The sequence below is a fragment of the Ascaphus truei genome, chromosome 5, assembly GCF_040206685.1.
Source record: "Ascaphus truei isolate aAscTru1 chromosome 5, aAscTru1.hap1, whole genome shotgun sequence".
NCBI classification, from domain to species: domain Eukaryota; kingdom Metazoa; phylum Chordata; class Amphibia; order Anura; family Ascaphidae; genus Ascaphus; species Ascaphus truei.
In genome coordinates, this window is record NC_134487.1 from 275787420 (window position 1) to 275804211 (window position 16792).

The 16792-nt window shown below is 41.2% G+C and overlaps 1 protein-coding gene across 2 annotated transcripts in view; it reads left to right on the forward strand.

The window, feature by feature from the left end:
• The first annotated feature begins 1165 nt into the window (after positions 1–1165).
• GRIA1 (glutamate ionotropic receptor AMPA type subunit 1) overlaps positions 1166–16792 on the forward strand; it is a 181387-nt gene continuing 165760 nt past the window's right edge. For both annotated transcript variants that reach the window (XM_075602143.1, XM_075602144.1), the window contains exons 1-2: positions 1166–1714; positions 9825–9962. In XM_075602143.1, the coding sequence (XP_075458258.1) occupies positions 1633–1714; positions 9825–9962 (220 nt within the window). In that variant the 5' untranslated portion in view covers positions 1166–1632. The remainder of the gene's footprint in view (positions 1715–9824; positions 9963–16792) is intronic.

A 16792-nucleotide genomic window follows, 5' to 3' on the forward strand; every position in this document is an offset into this window, starting at 1 on the left:
ATAAGCACAGAACATAACCCTCCTTCAGGGCCTGTCGCGGCGCTGCTCCCAGCTCAGCCACGGCACACAGCGAGCACTGCGCCCCAGCTTCCCACTGCCAAGGATAGCACGAGGTTAGCCGTGGGGCAGAAAGAGACTGAGCAATCATTAAACCTTCCTAGGGAAAATAAGAAAGAAAGGCCGACCTAATCTATCAACTTCAGTGTCTACTGTCACCAGGAGAGGTGGATATGCTCTTGTTACAGTATATCCACAACCCTTCTAGAAACACACACTGTTACACAACATACAAGCATTGGATTTAACATTTACACAAGTACTAACCCTTTCTGTGCTAGAGAAGTGAGTAACACATTGCCTTGAATGACACACATCTACTGTATACTAACTATCCAAAAACTCAACAAGGAAATCAACTCATATAAACCTTATACACAACACACATGACGTGAAGCACAAGTAGATTCCTAATACACACAATCACTGCAGACATAAGAACTCCCACTTGATAGTCAACACTTCTCAATGCAACTAATAGGCAATACATGAAATAAAGAACACACACCAACACCATGCAATCTCTTTACTCACTCATTACACAATGCTCTTACACATACAATGAAGCACACCATTTAACAGACACATTTACACATCACAAGGTACACTGCACAAACACACTTACAATACAACATTCTAAACAGATGGATGGATCATTAGACAGACACACAAGACACATTCAATATCAATATGCACACTTAATAACACACGGGAAAGCACAAAGCACACTGAATAGCACAGAAGAATACAAAGCACTTATTGAATAACACACAACACAAATGTGGCAAGATACACATAAAACAACATATACTGAATATCAAACATGCAGTAGGTTTCACATATGTACCCAATTCACACAGCGACATGCTATTCCAAATGAGTCTGCAAAAGGGGATCAGCTGAATGCTGCAAACAAGGCTTCCCTGATCAAGTGGCACAGAAAAGCAAAGTCTTTATCTCATAGGAGAGAGGGTACATCTATGATAGTTAAGGGGTACATGTGCCACTGGGACAGGAATGGGGGGGGGGGCTGCAAACTGTGGACCCTAGGGGGGTGGGTATAATAGGTATTAGGTATAGAAGGATGGAAATTACCCTCAGTGGCAGTGCATTGGTTTCTCACGAGGAGGGAGAGGGAGTGTGAGGCAGTTGCTTGGCTACAGTAATAAAGGCACATTAGCATGATGGAGTGCAGAGAGAGGGAGAGTGTAATGTATGTGTGAGTGTGTCTGTGTGTGTGTGAATGAGGAGGGCTCTCTCTTTCTCTCACTGCTCAGTTAATCCTTCTGTCAGTTGATGTTAAGGCAGCATTGTAAATGCTGGATGCAGAAAGAAAGAGACACATATAACAGAAGACACAGCAGAGCCCAGGGAATATCCAGCACCCACAAACAAAGCAAAGGGGAATAACCAAAAAAAAAATAAGGAAAGAAGAATACCCTCCCCCTCTTTGCAACCCCCACCCCCCTTCAAGAAAAGGAAACAAGGCCGGGGTTCAGACAAGAAGACTTCAGGGATCCCCAAATCTTTGCTTGGAACTAGGGCTATCTTTTCTCCGCCAATGCAAAAGGAAATATGCAGCACATTTTTGCCTTTTTCTGCACCAGCTTTCTAGGGGCAGTGCTGGGGTTGAATTTCCCCAACCATATACAGATCGGTAAGTTCAGCCACAGTTTGGGGGGGGGGGGGGGGGGTTGTTTAATGAGGGAAGGTGCTGTACTTGGAGGATATTTGAGGTTTGCACAGCTGCGATGCAACACAAAGAACCCATGATGCATGGATTGCATGCTTGAGGATTTAACCCCTTTCTATAGCAGAGAAGCCTCTAGGACAAGTGCAACCTATGATCAAGTGGACATTTTATTGGGGGCGGGGGTCTTAGTCATGTTTATATTTCATGCTGGCTACTTCCGCAGCTGATCCTCAGCGATTATAACCAAACTTTGTGTGTGGGGTACTTCCTGCTATTCACTTCACCGGTTATCTCCTGTAATGTCGCTTCCCCCCACCCCCCATACCTGTAAATTGCCTCTCTTGATCCCCTTCCCCCCTGCCTTGCTCTGCATAGCTTCCCCTTCCTATATTCCTGGCTCTGCATAGCTTGCCCTGTCTCTGCTTAGTTTCCTCTACCTCTTTGTCTGGCTCTGCTTAGCTTTCCCTTTGCCTGGCTCTGCATAGCTTCCCCTTCACTTTGGCTGGCTCTGCATAGCTTCCTCTTTGCCTGTCTCTGCCAAGCTTCCCCTTCCCCTCTGCCTGGCTCTGCACACTGTAGCTTCCCCTTCCCCTCTGCCTGGCTCTGCACACTGTAGCTTCCCCTTGCTCATACCGTACGCCTTAACCCTTTAAATTCTATTAGATTCCTCTAACTCCACTTTGCACAGACGCATTATCGTGGCTGCTCAACCACGACTCCTGTCTTTCTCTCCCTCCCCCCTTTCTCAGCACCTACTATTAACCTGTGGGTGCTGCAGACAGGAGGGCCATATGGCCCCCCTCTTATAACCTGGGACAAGATCTTGTCTGTCCTTATTTGTCACCTCCTCTGTATATTCTTTTTTTTCTTCTTCTGTCTCCCTTAAAGAAAATCTTCCTGGGGGTGGGAACACCATAAAAATTAATTAAATATTACAAAGCGCACTCACATACACATGTTTATTATAAGTTGTGATATATTATTTTATATTATGTAACCATTTGCTTTTGAATCACGCAGGAACCATGCGACATACTGTATTCCAATTCGCTGTGATACTGCCTGATATCTGTTGATGCAATATTTGAGGTGTTAAGACAGTTGCAATTGCGGCGATAAAGGCAAACAGTTTATCTACGTCCCATGTTTTTTTTTTATAACCCTCTCCCTGCCAGACGGGCCTGCAACCCATTTGCTGCGGTACCATTTGATACCTGTCTCTTTGTGATGCCACGTTACATGTGGATGTAGCCGATATATATATTCGGTACTAGGCTGTCAATTTGCAACGAGAAAGGCAAAGATTTCAATGCACACGCTTCCCCTTGCGTGTTATTATCTTTTATTTTAAAGCACCAACATTCCGCAGCGCAGTACAGAGATTTGCTAACGACATAAATATACAAAATATGGACAAGCATGCATAAACAGGTACAAAAAGGTAACTTGGGCCCGCTCTTGAGAGCTTACAATCTAAAATTGCTTAGGGCTGTATGTTAACCCGCCACCCCTGCCAGGGAGATTCTCTTCTTGCAGGGAAAGGGTTAATACAGAGGTTCTCAACTCCAGTCCTCAAGACCTCCCAACAGGTCAGGTTTTAAGGATATCCTAGCTTCAGCACAGGGGGCTTGATTGGGTCCCATGTGCTGATGCAGGGAGCCACTGATTGAGCCCCCCTGTGCTGAAGCAGGGATATCCTGAAAACCTGACCTGTTGGGGGGGGGGGGGGGGCTGGAGGACTGTGGTTGAGAACACTAAGGTTAATAAAAGATCGCACACTGGCTGCGCAAAAGCTGGCATCACTTTACATTTTGACGAGCGTTCTTTACAACAACAACAAAAAAACCCGGAGGAGTTTTCGAGCTAAGGGGCTGTCAGTGGTACCCATTGAAAGAAATGCACTGTTGTTCTGCGCAGTAATGATGGGCGTCATTGTGTCTTTTGGAGTAATTTTTCCTCTGCATTAACCGCTTTGCAATCCTCTGGCTTTCTCTTCCTCTGCCAGTCACACCGCATCAGGCTTATTTTCTCCGCTTGCTTTCCGGAAGGAGGGAGGAGGGGGGGGGGGGAGGTTGTTGCATTCCCGGACACCTGTAAGCAGGATCAGAGCATTTCTCTTGGAAGCAAAACTTCCCCTTTTACCGCCACCTCAGAGAAAGGCCTCTAGGTAACTGGCAATATCTAATAAACCCCACAGGTGGCTTTTCCGGCACATGCAGTGCTGTGGCAAATGGGATGAAGAGAAGCAGAAAAGCCTTAATTGGGGATTTATTCGTAGAGACATCCTATTACATTATAACATTTCTCTAGAGCAGGGATGGCCAACTCCAGACCTCAAGAGCCACCAACAGGTCAGGTATTCAGGATATATCGGCTTCAGCACAGGTGGCTCAATCAGTGACTCAGTCAAAGACGGTGCCACTGATTGAGTCACCTGTGCTGAAGCAGGGACTAATTGAGCCACCTGTGCTGTAGCAGGGACTGATTGAGTCACCTGTGCTGAAGCAGGGATATCCTGAAAACCTGACCTGTTGATGTTCCCTTAAGGACTGGAATTGACTACGCCCTGCTATACAGTTATTAAAAAAGGAATTAATATTTTTAGTAGGCATCCGCAAAAATGTATGCTGGTTGTTCAAGATATAGATGCATTCATGTTCTAGTTAAGGCTCTGAAGTTAACGCCTTTTCTCTTGAATGTGTTAATTGAGCTGCAAAACCAGAGGTTGATGGACAACAAATAATTCATACTTCACCTGCTTGTATTCTACATGGCGTCTCCCGGAGACCCCTACATGTTGTCGTTGTTGAGGGGTAACAATGGGTCCAGTGATCTAATATCAAAGATATATTGTCCTGTAAAAAAAGGACAGTCATGTCACTGAGAAAATGCTCGGTGTGTGATCTTCCATTTCACGTTTGCTTCTGATGTATGTGTGCGTGTATGTGTGTATGTATGTGTGTATATACAGTATATATATATATATATATATATATGTGTATGTATGTATGTATGTATGTGTGTGTGTATATATATATATATATATATACATATATATATATATATATATGCAGTATATACATACACACACACACACACACACACATATGTATATATATATATATATATATATAACGCTGGGGCTTGGCAGACGGCATAGTTTGTATATTGTCCAGTAGAGCTATACGTACCTCTGCCAGTTGACTTTGTGGATTACTTCCATATTTGAAACAAAAAATTTAACTAATAAAGAAGATTAATGGATTTTTCCCTTGAAAGGCTGATAATTTGGGGAAATCCTCTGGTGGATAGATTATTTTTCACAACTTTGGCCAGTTACTCATAGTAAATGCCTTTCAATACAATCAGTTTTTAAGCGTTTGTGTATATACTGTACCTACAGTATATCTGTCAAAAATATATACTGTACGTGCACATTGTATTTAAGTATATAAAATTTACATATCTATGTATATCTGTACGGTGTGTGTATACGAAAACACACAAAAAAGTGGTGTTTTTGTAAGGGGGAAATTATATATGTATATACTGTGTGTGTGTATGTATGTGTATATATATATATATATATATATATATATATATATATATATATATATATATATAGCAACAAATACTCCATATTTCATAAAGCAATTGGGAAATACAGTTATTATTCAAGCACCATTTACAATAATCTGATTGTTAATCTGTAAAAAAAGTGCCTCGACTCAATTGTATTTATATGTATATATGTGTGTGTATATATAGTATATGTGTACATAAATAAATGTATATATATATATATATATATATTATTATATTATTATTTTTATATATAGTCACATTGTGTGTTGTGCATCAGTTTTGTTTTTTAAATAGCAATACGCATTATTTAAAAATAAATAATTTGTTGCAGGGTAAATTATGATTCTTTCATGAATGTAATTCTTGGCCTTGTGATATACAGTATGCTACAGGTATTGTTCTGTTATCTGACAGCTATAGCAACCTTGAATTTGACTCTTGAAATCTAATAAGCACAGGGCCTTATTCACAAAGCCAGATGTATTGTTACTGTGTAACTAACTGCTCAGTACATGGCAAGCGGTAAGGGTAAGCTGTCCTGCAGCTTTATAAGCAAGGCCCAAGTTTAACCACGTCACTGCACCTCATACAAGACTTGTGGAAGCTGCTAAAATGGAGCTATAGAAAGACAATAACTAAGATCTCCTCGGCTTCTATTGAATTCTATTGGGGTGAGGGAACTTCATTTCAATATACAGTAGATATGTTTGTGATATAAAGGAGATGGCCAGTATGGCTACTCAAAGAGCCAGCAACACAGTGCCAAGCATAGCGTTGTTCCTCCAACCTCAAGCAAAGATGTTTTGAGATTTGCAGCTTTTTCATCTTTAGTTGGGGCTACTGATGTCCACTGACAAACGGTGGATACAAATCGGCGTGCTTCTTTACCCCAATAGATGTCAGCGATTCTTAGTGCGGAAGTGGTCAAGTAAGACTCTACGACCCAAGAGCCCCACTCTACATCTCCTCCCATTCTCTAGGTGGTAGTTATTGAACGTATATGTATTGTTTATGCCAACCAAGAGGTTTTGTTGCTATAACGTTCAACAAAACAATTGGGATATTGGGGGGAAAAAATCCTGGTTGATCTGTGCGTGGCTAGCGCAGGAGTGACCAACTCCAGTCCCCAAGGGCCAACAACAGGTCAGGTTTTAAGGATAGCTCTGCTTCAGCACAGGCGGCTCAATCAGTGGCTCAGTCATTGACTGAGCCACTGATTGAGCCGCCTGTGCTGAAGCAGGGATATCCTTTAAGCCTGAACTGTTGTTGGCCCTTGGGGACTGGAGTTGGCCACTCCTGGGCTAACACATAGCCCTGTACGTTAACCCTGATGCTGCCAAAACGACCTGTAACGCATTGCTTTCCATTGTGTTGCAGGACACTCTGGCAGGGCAGAGGTTATTGCGTTCAGTACCCCGCACTTGGGTAGTTTAGAAGGAATATACCCCCATTTTGTAATAGAGCTAAGCACTTAAATGCTCTAATAATGGTTTTAAAAGCTTCTTGTGCGTGTTAATTTTCAAGGACCAATTTTCAATGACCAACATCAGTGAGATTAAGTGATTGCGGGTTAAATAAATCAATTTTAGTGGAATAATACAGATTTTTTTTTTATCCGTAGCACTACTATAGTTTATGAGACTATTTATGGTATAAATAAATAAATAAATCAGTCCACATACTCATTGATCAAAGTACATTACAGATATAGCTGCGGAGTAACAAATAGAAAGTAGCATCATCATCCCCGGATGACGTTGCAGCTGTCACAGTAAGTCCCGACTCCTCAGCCATTTTGTGTCCGTTGAGCAACTATTTTTAACTGGTTCCACGGGAACTGGGGGGGATTTTTTTTTAAATAACCCCTCTAGTACCCTCATATTTTGTCACCAAAGTGTATTTCTGGGTTTGGGAAAGCTAGGTTTAAAAGCAGTTGTACTATAGGTGATGTTGGTATGCCAACAATATTCTGGTCACCAAATGCAGATCAGGTATAGGTTGCTGGGGACTGTGGGTTTTCCGAGCCACAATGGTGGGAAGATGTATTATTAACCTTTTTTATTTATGAGTTGAAGTAATTTTTTTTTTAATTAGAAGCTCGTTCCTCTGCTCACATCTCCCAACCTTTGCTGAATACCAAACATTCGATTCTAAGCTCTTTGCAGGAGAGATTCCTGTGCTGATTCCCTACCTGCAGCAAACCAGTGAAACACTGGCTACATTGTTGCTTTGTGCTCGTGTGCCTGTTGCTCACACGTTGGATGTTCTCATCAGTAAGCGACTGTGTGACATCACCGCATCCCTTTAGGGCAAAACATAACCAAGAAATTCCCAGCTCCCTGGGTGTATGTTGCCTTTATTTTGAAGCAAACGACTCCTGAATTACAATTTCAAATCTTGCTTTTCTCTTCCGAGTTGTCAGCCTTCTGCATTATTTTTTTTTGCTTTGCTTTGTTGCCTTCAGGCCTGTGGGAAGTGTTCACTAATGTGCTGGGCTTGTGGATTAATAGTGTGACTGGAGTCTACCAGTAACCCGTTCAATGCTAGATTAGGATTAAGGAATTTCTACAGTTAATATACAGATTTATGGCAACTAGTACCATTAAAAGAAGTATTTTTATGCTGTAGTTAAATATACCATAATAATATTATGGGTTTTTAAATCACAAATGTTACTGTATTATTTATTGATGGACTGGATTATGTACAGTGTGTGTGTATATAGCCAATAAAGAATATCACTTGTGAGCACATTCACATGTCTTAGACAGGTCTGCAACACTGCCTTTCAACCATTATCACCCAGCATATAGTGCTTCAACTGCAGCAAGGGATTGTGGGAAATGGCATGCAAATGAGCACACAATGTGTCGCATTTTGACTGAAATCCATTTTACATGGAATCCTTATAAATAAATGTTCTGCTGTTCACACAGCTTTTAAGAACAGCATGGGATTAGATGCAAAGCCAGTCAAACCACTCACAGACAGCCTTTTCACCCACCATAATTAAAATGTATATTGTATATACTGTATATAGATGAATAGAATAGTACTTCAATGTTTGAAAAAGTGGAATGGATTTCCTCAGATTGTTTGGCCACTTCTATTCATCCTGACCAAACCACATCTGTTCGGCGTGCACTCTACATTGAATCTTTTTACCTAAGGGAGTGAGTGCCCTGTTATTTGACTAATATATGCTATACTATAATTAATCCCATACTATAATGACATATAGAATAATATGATAAAGGAAGATTATGGGTTTACCATTAAATCACACGTTACTATATTATCCATCAAGACACTGAATTATATGAGTGTGCTAATTCACTCACCACTCGTTTCTCTCGGTCTCAATTTTAATGGTATGATGTGATGAGTACCCCATAAAGTATAAAGCAACTCATACTACACTTGCTATTGTGTTATTCATGATGGTGAAAGTCACACGTCATTGGAACATCCCGTTACCTATATCCAAAAAGGTGTTGGTCACCCTAAACTTTATGCAATTCGAGCTGGCTGCCTCTAATTCCTGTTAGCCAAACACAGATTTAAAAGAAAAGGAACATGCTCTGCCACAATTCTGGCTTCGGAAAGTGTCACCACTTCCTTTTTTATGAGCCAAAATAAAAACTATTTTGGAAAAGAAAGTGTTATCTAAATCCCAATTCATTTTTGTGTTTCAAAAAGTGCACAAAATGTGAGTTTTAATTATATAATAATACATGCAAATTATTATATAACAATGTAGACATCGTGGACCGTATTTACTAAGGGGTGCAATGCCATAAGACACCTTGCGACCCCTTCACTTGAGTAGAACATGTTTTCCGGTGCCGGAAGGTGTTATATGGCGTACTGTATACCCTTCCCTGTATTGTTAATACTTTCCTGAAGATATGCTCACTCTGTAGTTAAATTCAGACAAATGAGCCAGCCTTCATATAACAGTAACTTTGTGATCTATTACCAAATTGTATATGTACCAAGTATAGGAATAAAGGTCAGATACAAATTATTAAGATAAATCGCTTTCTGTTCGAGGTCTCTCCCAGTTATATAGATAAATGTATAGATCTAGATAATGATTTCCCACCGTTTTTGACAATTCATAATGTGTTCACTGGGAGAGTACTCATTCGTTGGGAGAGTACTCATTCGCTGTGAGAGTACTCATTCGCTGTGAGAGTACTCATTTGCTGGGAGAGTACTCATTCGCTGGGAGAGCACTCATTCACTGGGAGGTACTCATATGTTCATGTTGTTGTCATTGTTGTTCTATGATTGTCATTGCAATGTTCTGTCATCCGCTCCAGCAGTGTGGGAATGCAGGAATGCAGGAAGCATACAGTACGTTGCTTTAGGAATAACTCCCTGGTCGTCACTGTGTGTGATATACTGTATCCAATGTCTTGGCTGATAACACAATGCCAGATTTTGATTTGTTTCCTTCTCACCATTTGCTCCTTTCCCTATTCAGGGGGTCTCTTCCCAAACCAGCAGTCCCAGGAACATGCCGCCTTCCGTTTTGCTTTGTCCCAGTTGCTGGAACCCCCAAAGCTGCTGCCCCAAATCGATATTGTGAACATCAGTGACAGTTTTGAAATGACCTACACCTGTAAGTAACAAGCAGTGTAACCTGAATACTGTATATGTACGTGTGTGTGTGTTTGTGTGTGTGTGTGTGTGTGTGTGTGTGTGTGTGTGTGTGTGTGTGTGTGTGTGTGTGTGTGTGTGTGTGTTTTAATCGTTTATGGTTCTGAAACCCCTTTTTGTCAGAACTGCAATGCAAAGCATTGGCGGCCTCACTAGTGGCTAGGGTTGCCAGGTGGCTTCTCCAAAAATACTGGACTCAATGGTGAAAGGTGCGTCAGGTCACTATGTCCAGGGAGGAAAATACCGGACACATACATGTCCAGTATTACAGTACCTCTCATTATTTACTGGACAGAGTATCCAAATACAGGACAGTCCGGTTCAATACTGGACACCTGACAACCCTACTAGTGGCAAGGGAGGTGCATATCCTTTTATCTATATGCCGTGGCAGAGAACAAGTCTCTGATTATCCTTATTAACAAGGTTATTTACTAAAGTCTTGGGCAAAACCAGCGCAACATAATTGCAACAGTTTTATTAATGCGAAAACTCCAATTTCATTTTGTGTTGTTCTGTGCAGACCAGGGGACCCTAATGGGGGGTATTTAGAAAGCTTTGATAACAGGCGTCTTGGCTCGATTGGCGTTAACCACTATTCAAGTCAAGGGCAGTTAACATTGATGAAACGCCATTACCCATTATTGAATTCCCGCCAAGAGAGAGCTGTTCTGTCAGTTGCATTGAGATATATGTCCGGTATGAAGGTTTGCAGGGACCATAATGCGACGTAATGTAAAACAGGAAAACGTTATGTTCATTAAGTTAACTCCATAGCCACTATATCTCATTATCATTGGGTTAACGATACCTTATTGTAGAATAACGCTGCATTACCTTCCAATAGCGTGACGTTATGTAAGGCTTGCCGTTACGCTTCTTCCTATCCAGACCCTGAAATAGGACTTTTGCTGGAGTGTAGAGAGAAAGGACACGGAAATAACGCTATGATATTTAAATCATGCCTGACTGGTGTCACACCCATTGAGACACTACAAATACCTAATTTCATGGTCTAGATTCGAGTACTGCCAAGTTTAACTAAGACTTAAATGACGTAACATTATGGCCTCACTTTATCCTTAAAAGACTTCAGTGAATTGCATTTAATTATTACTGACGTTCATTATAGTTAACGATATACTCTAACAGGAGAAAACATTGCTTAACGTTATGCTATTGACCTTAGGAGATACAGAGTTGCTATCAATGTGACGTTGCTTCACATTAGGTAGCCTAACAGAGTTTAGTGCAGCTAAGCTATTGTCTCTTTGTGTCAATGTATCAAGATGGTATGCGTCAACTTTGCTTGCCCGTGTGAGCCATTAGTGGAGTGGTTATTGCAGGTAGGAGAGGAGACACTCGGTGCAATATTATAACGTGATGCATTGTTTGTGTCTAGAACTGCCCCCGTTTCCCCTTTTTCTTTTGCGTGAAGTCAATCTGTGAGGTCTGAGGAGGCATTATTCTCTGTGCCTCAGGCTGCGTCCACACTGCCGCTGAGCGCGCTTGGTGCGCTCACTTCAGTTAAAAATCAATATGTATGGCCACGCTCACACGGCATGCGCACACTCGTACGCTCTCCCAAGCTAGGCGCTTGGGGAGACAGAGCACATTGATTTTTGAGCACGCTGAAGGGTCACATGACCCTTCAGCAACCAATCAGCGCCAGCCAATGCACACAGCACACAGTCACACACACACAAACACACACACACACACATAAACAGCCCCGATCCACCCATTGACATGCCCCTGGCTACGACCCCCCCCCCCACCCCCCCGCTCGCGCTTGCAAAATTATGCAGGACAGCCTGCGCTCAAGCTTAGAGAGTTGGTGACGTCACCGCTCTCAAGCATGAGCGCGCTCAGCGGCAGCGTGGCCGCATCCTAAGAGAGCAGTATCGGCTGTTAGAAATTCAAGAAATAAGCTTCACCACTGGAGATTCCAACCCAGTCATGTATCTCCGACATTCCTTGGAGTGTATTAAATCGCTGCACCGTTCAATGGCTTGTCAATAAGAATTACCAGCGGGATGATTCATTTTTAATTAAAGCAGATCAATTTGTTCAGTGGGAACATTTTTCACTTCCACCACAAAAATAAATACGCTGCTCTGTATAAAAACTTCAAGTCCTTCAAAGCTACTTCTCCGTAGAGAAATTAGAACTTAAAGTAGCTCCAACATGAAGCAGTGGCAGATCTATCGTTTGCACTTTCTATAATGTCCTTTAATACACAGGAACACGAAACTGGGCCCTTTTTCACTTTAAGGTTTGTCTACTTGTGTTTCCCTTTGGTTGTAATGCATTAGGGTCAAAGGTTAGGGCTCGCTATGATTGTAAGCTCCGCGGGGCAGGGATTTCCTTTCCTATTGTCTCACTTTGTTGCGCTTATTGTTTGTATTGTATAATTCCCTGTATTGTGTTGTCTTTGCAAAGCGCTGAGTACACTGTGGGCGCTCTGTAAATAAAGATATCCATACTACAGATACCATGTCATCTAAAGTTGTCATGGTTGTTGGTAAGTGCAAATAAAGTAATTTGTGTAAATTCTCTTGAACTGTGGGAGCAGCTTTCATGGTGGGGACTGGAAAAGACAGACCCACATTTACCAATCTCTGCCAGGCCCCAAGACATTTTATGTCTTGGCAACTGATATTGGCGATGGCAATGTTGGTAAATGTGTTTTCAATACGAGAAGCAATTTTGGTTGCCATGAATGTCCTCCGCTTTTTTCCTCATAGACTAAACTTTATTTTGACCAATAGCTGTACCAATTGTCCCAACCAAATTTAGGGTTCAGGAAGGTTTTTTTTTTTTACTGTAGAGTTGTTTTTTTTGTCCTTAATGGAAAGAATAATAAATATTATACTGTACAACCAATGAACCGGAAGATGAGCCCACAGTGTTCTCTCAGTCAAAATGGGAGCAGTGACATAGTGGGGGTATCACTAATCTTTAGTGTTACAAACTTCAGTATGTGACCGTGGTCAAGCACCATATCTCCCGGTGCACCAGGCACTAAAATTAGATTGTAAGCTCTGCAAGACAGGAATTCACTCTCTGCCAATGTTACTACATATGTTGATGTTCTTACTCTTAGCCCTATCTGCATGAGTTTAAATATGCACATGATATATTGATCGCATTACCATTTGGTGGATTGTGGCCGTATTGGTTAGAGAGAGCTGCATGTCTTGTAGACTGGGTCCTTTTTTTCTATTGGACCAACAAAATCATTTATTTTCAAAGGAGGTTGTTTGCAGAGTACAAAAAGTCACATCTGAAAAAAGAGACATCTGTGAACTCTGAGAAGTTCAATACATTTCACAATGTTCTCATACAAGCTACTCAACCTGCAAGAAATTAGTATTAGCCTAAATGGGCTATTGATTAGAAGTAGAGTTGATATGTAAATAGCATTAGATCTTGGACAACACTAGAGGAGAAAGTCTGTATGCATTGATCTGGCCCCCCTTGTTCCACACTGTATGCCCCTGATTCCTGTCTCAGTCAATTTTTTTTTCTTTTATTGATTTTTCTTATACTTTTCTTCCACTGGATTTGTATTCTAAGCAACACTCTGCTGTTTATACAGTACATTCAGGCCCAGATCCATAAAGCTCCCGTTAAGTCAGGGCTAATAACGTCATGTTATCAAAATGTTCCCTCATGTTAAGTTAGCGCTGCTTTTCGTTGGCGTAACATGGCGTTACACCTTTATTACCTAAAGGTGGCGTTAGCTCTGTCAGAAATGTGGGTTTTGCAGGAAAGGGGAGAGAGAAAGTACTATTTTATTAGAGTCCCAAGTGCTATACAGTATATACAGGTGCGCCGACGAGTATTCTAAGACTTGCCTTAAACTTGCCTTGGAAAATCTGGGCTATCACCAGCAAGATCCAGGTACATGCTGGGTACATGCTGGGTACATGCGGCAACATTTCAGTGACATTTCTGCAGAGACTAATGGTCCATCGGATTAACACAGCAGGGGTCCCTGGCAGTCCCATTCAGTTTGAATGAGACTGCCAGGGACCCCCGCTGTTAATCCGATGGGCCATTAGTCTGTCTGCAGAAATGTTGCAGCTAGTACCCAGCTAGTACCCAGCTAGTATCCAACTAGTACCTGGGTCTTGTTGGTGATTGCCCCAGATTTGTTTTAGAATACTCGTCGGCACTACAGTATCCCCTCAAACCAACCTTGCTACAAAAAGTGGAGAGACACCTATGCTCAAAAAGAGCACACCTGAGATACCTGAAATATATTCTAATAGGACTCATTACAATATACTTTGCATATATTATATTAGCATATCTCTCATGTGTTCACATATTTGAGCACAGCTGTCTGTCTCCACGTGTTATTTCAAAGTTGGTTTGAGGGTATATATATATGTGTATAGCACTTGGGACTCTAGTGAAATAGGCTCTTCCTTTCCTTCCTCCCCCTCCCTCCCCCTCCTCTGTCCCTATAACAGAGCTCTGTTGATACAGCGAACACCCCCTTTTTTACTTCATTAGCACTAACGTTCGTTATACTATGCACGGCTCATTGCGGCTGAAAACAGCACTTAATACTGTGGTAGTGAGCTTTTGAAGATACCCGTTACCACTTATGTTAACGCCTCATTAAGTCAATAGCAGAGATTTGTGGTTCTGGGCCTCAGTGACGTATTTGAGAAATGTCATGTAGAATTAGCTTGACCGCCGCACCAGAGATATACAACAATTAGTAGAGTATGAAGCTCAGAGTTACATTTATTTCACCTCTTTGGTAAGCAGCAATACACAACGTTTGGGGCGTGAATCACCACCCTTCATCAGGTTCCTCGTTAAGTCAATAACAGAGCTTCATGAATCTGCATCTCAGTGAGGTATGCAAGAAATGTCAATTCCTATACGTAAGGGAATTAATCCCCCATGTCTGAGTTTCATTGTCAATATGGCAAAGCAAAGTGATTGTGTGACCTGGTAAGAAGGAAACTGCTTGATGTTCACCTTACTTCTTTAGGGACATATTCCCATTTATTAGAGGCAGCAATCCAATTTACTGTAGGTCCAGATCCACAAGAGGGTGTTAAGCTTTAGCACACCTCAGCACCTATACATACTGTATGAATGGGAGGAAAGGCGTGCTGAAACTTGGCCCCTTTTTGTGTATCTGTGTCTTAGTTTTAAATTACCCTAACATTTTGCTGACGATATTTTTTATTATGAAATCCATTTGGATTGATACATTTCTTAATAATATATTTGTGATGCTCACCGCGAATGTCTCACAGTATCATGTGTATCATCACTGCCTTGTAATACATTGGTGCATTAAAATAATCATCATGGCCTTTTTCTTTCAATTAACAACTGTACTTTAAGTTTTATATCGTATATTTGGTTCCTGGAATTTGCCAAAGTGGAAGGTTTATTTTTGAGTGAGTGCTTTATTGTCTTACTAATCTTGGTAATACCGTATTGTTTATCTTGCTCAAAAACATACTAAAAGCCAAGGGTGACAATATTGTATTGTATTATATGTCTTTATTTATATAGCGCCATTAATGTACATAGCGCTGACAGTCAGAGATCTTGGCAAAAAAAAACAAAAAAAGAAGCACAAGTATTAAGGTAGATTAGCACTTTTTAAGCAGGGTGTGTCACAGAAATCTATAGACATTATTTAGAAGAATGTACAAAAAGATAACTTTTAACTTAAAAATATGACGTACACTTTTTAATATAGCTCTTACATGAAAAATCATTACATAATTGATATAAAGATGAATAAGGGTGGTATTTCATATACATATATATATCAAAAATAGATAGGGACTCATCAACGTGCTAAAAAGTTTGAGAACTACTGTACTTGGGTCGATGGATATATAGTGGTATGAATTTACCCATAGGCTCAAATGCCACTTAAGTCTCATTGGAATCCTCTGAAATGGTTTCTATAAAGTTTACAGTAAGAAAACTATTTGAAAGTATTCTAGAAAGAAGATAGACTAAAATTTGTCTGAAAAAGTGACCTAAGTGGTCCTGAAAACTTGTACTTTTTAACATCCGTTATCCATTAGAATTATCACTTACCTTCCTCTTGTTTTGATTTTTTTTTTCACTTCTCACTGTCTCTGGCTGGAAAAGTGTCTGCCACGGTCGACCGATGCGGGGTGCATCTTTGCAATGTTACGGATGCAAAATCCTGAGGTTTTACTGTAGCTACATTGTGAATGTGAGCGAGGAGTGAAATGTGATAACTGCACTGCGTGCTTGTAATACTGGGTGTAGAATAGTGCTGCCAACAGTAATGGGGAAGGGATCAGTAGGCCAGGCTTGGGAGAAAGTAGGAGTCTTCTACATGATTAGTTTGTTGTGGATTGCCATCCAGGAAGATATAGTGGAGAGATATTCAGAGACTTTAGTCTGTACAGCAGGTGTGTAAGATCAGGGGGTTAAAAGGTACATTTCTGTCATCAGCAAAGTGAGGTGATATTTGAACCCAAGATGTGATAAGGTCACCTAGAGAGAGAGTATAAAGAGAAAACAGAATAGGTCCTAGGACAGACCAAGGGGTACACCCGCAGAGAGATCCACAGAGAAGGAGGAGGTGTTGGCAAACGAGACACTGAAAGTATGATGGGAGAGGTAAGAGGAAATCCAGGATAGAGCTCTGTTATGGATACAAAGCATATGGAGAGTGTAAAGTAGAAGAATGTGATCCACAGTATTAAAGGCTGCAGAGAGGTCGAGTAATATGCAGGCTGTAATGACCTCTTTGGCAGCATGGAGGTC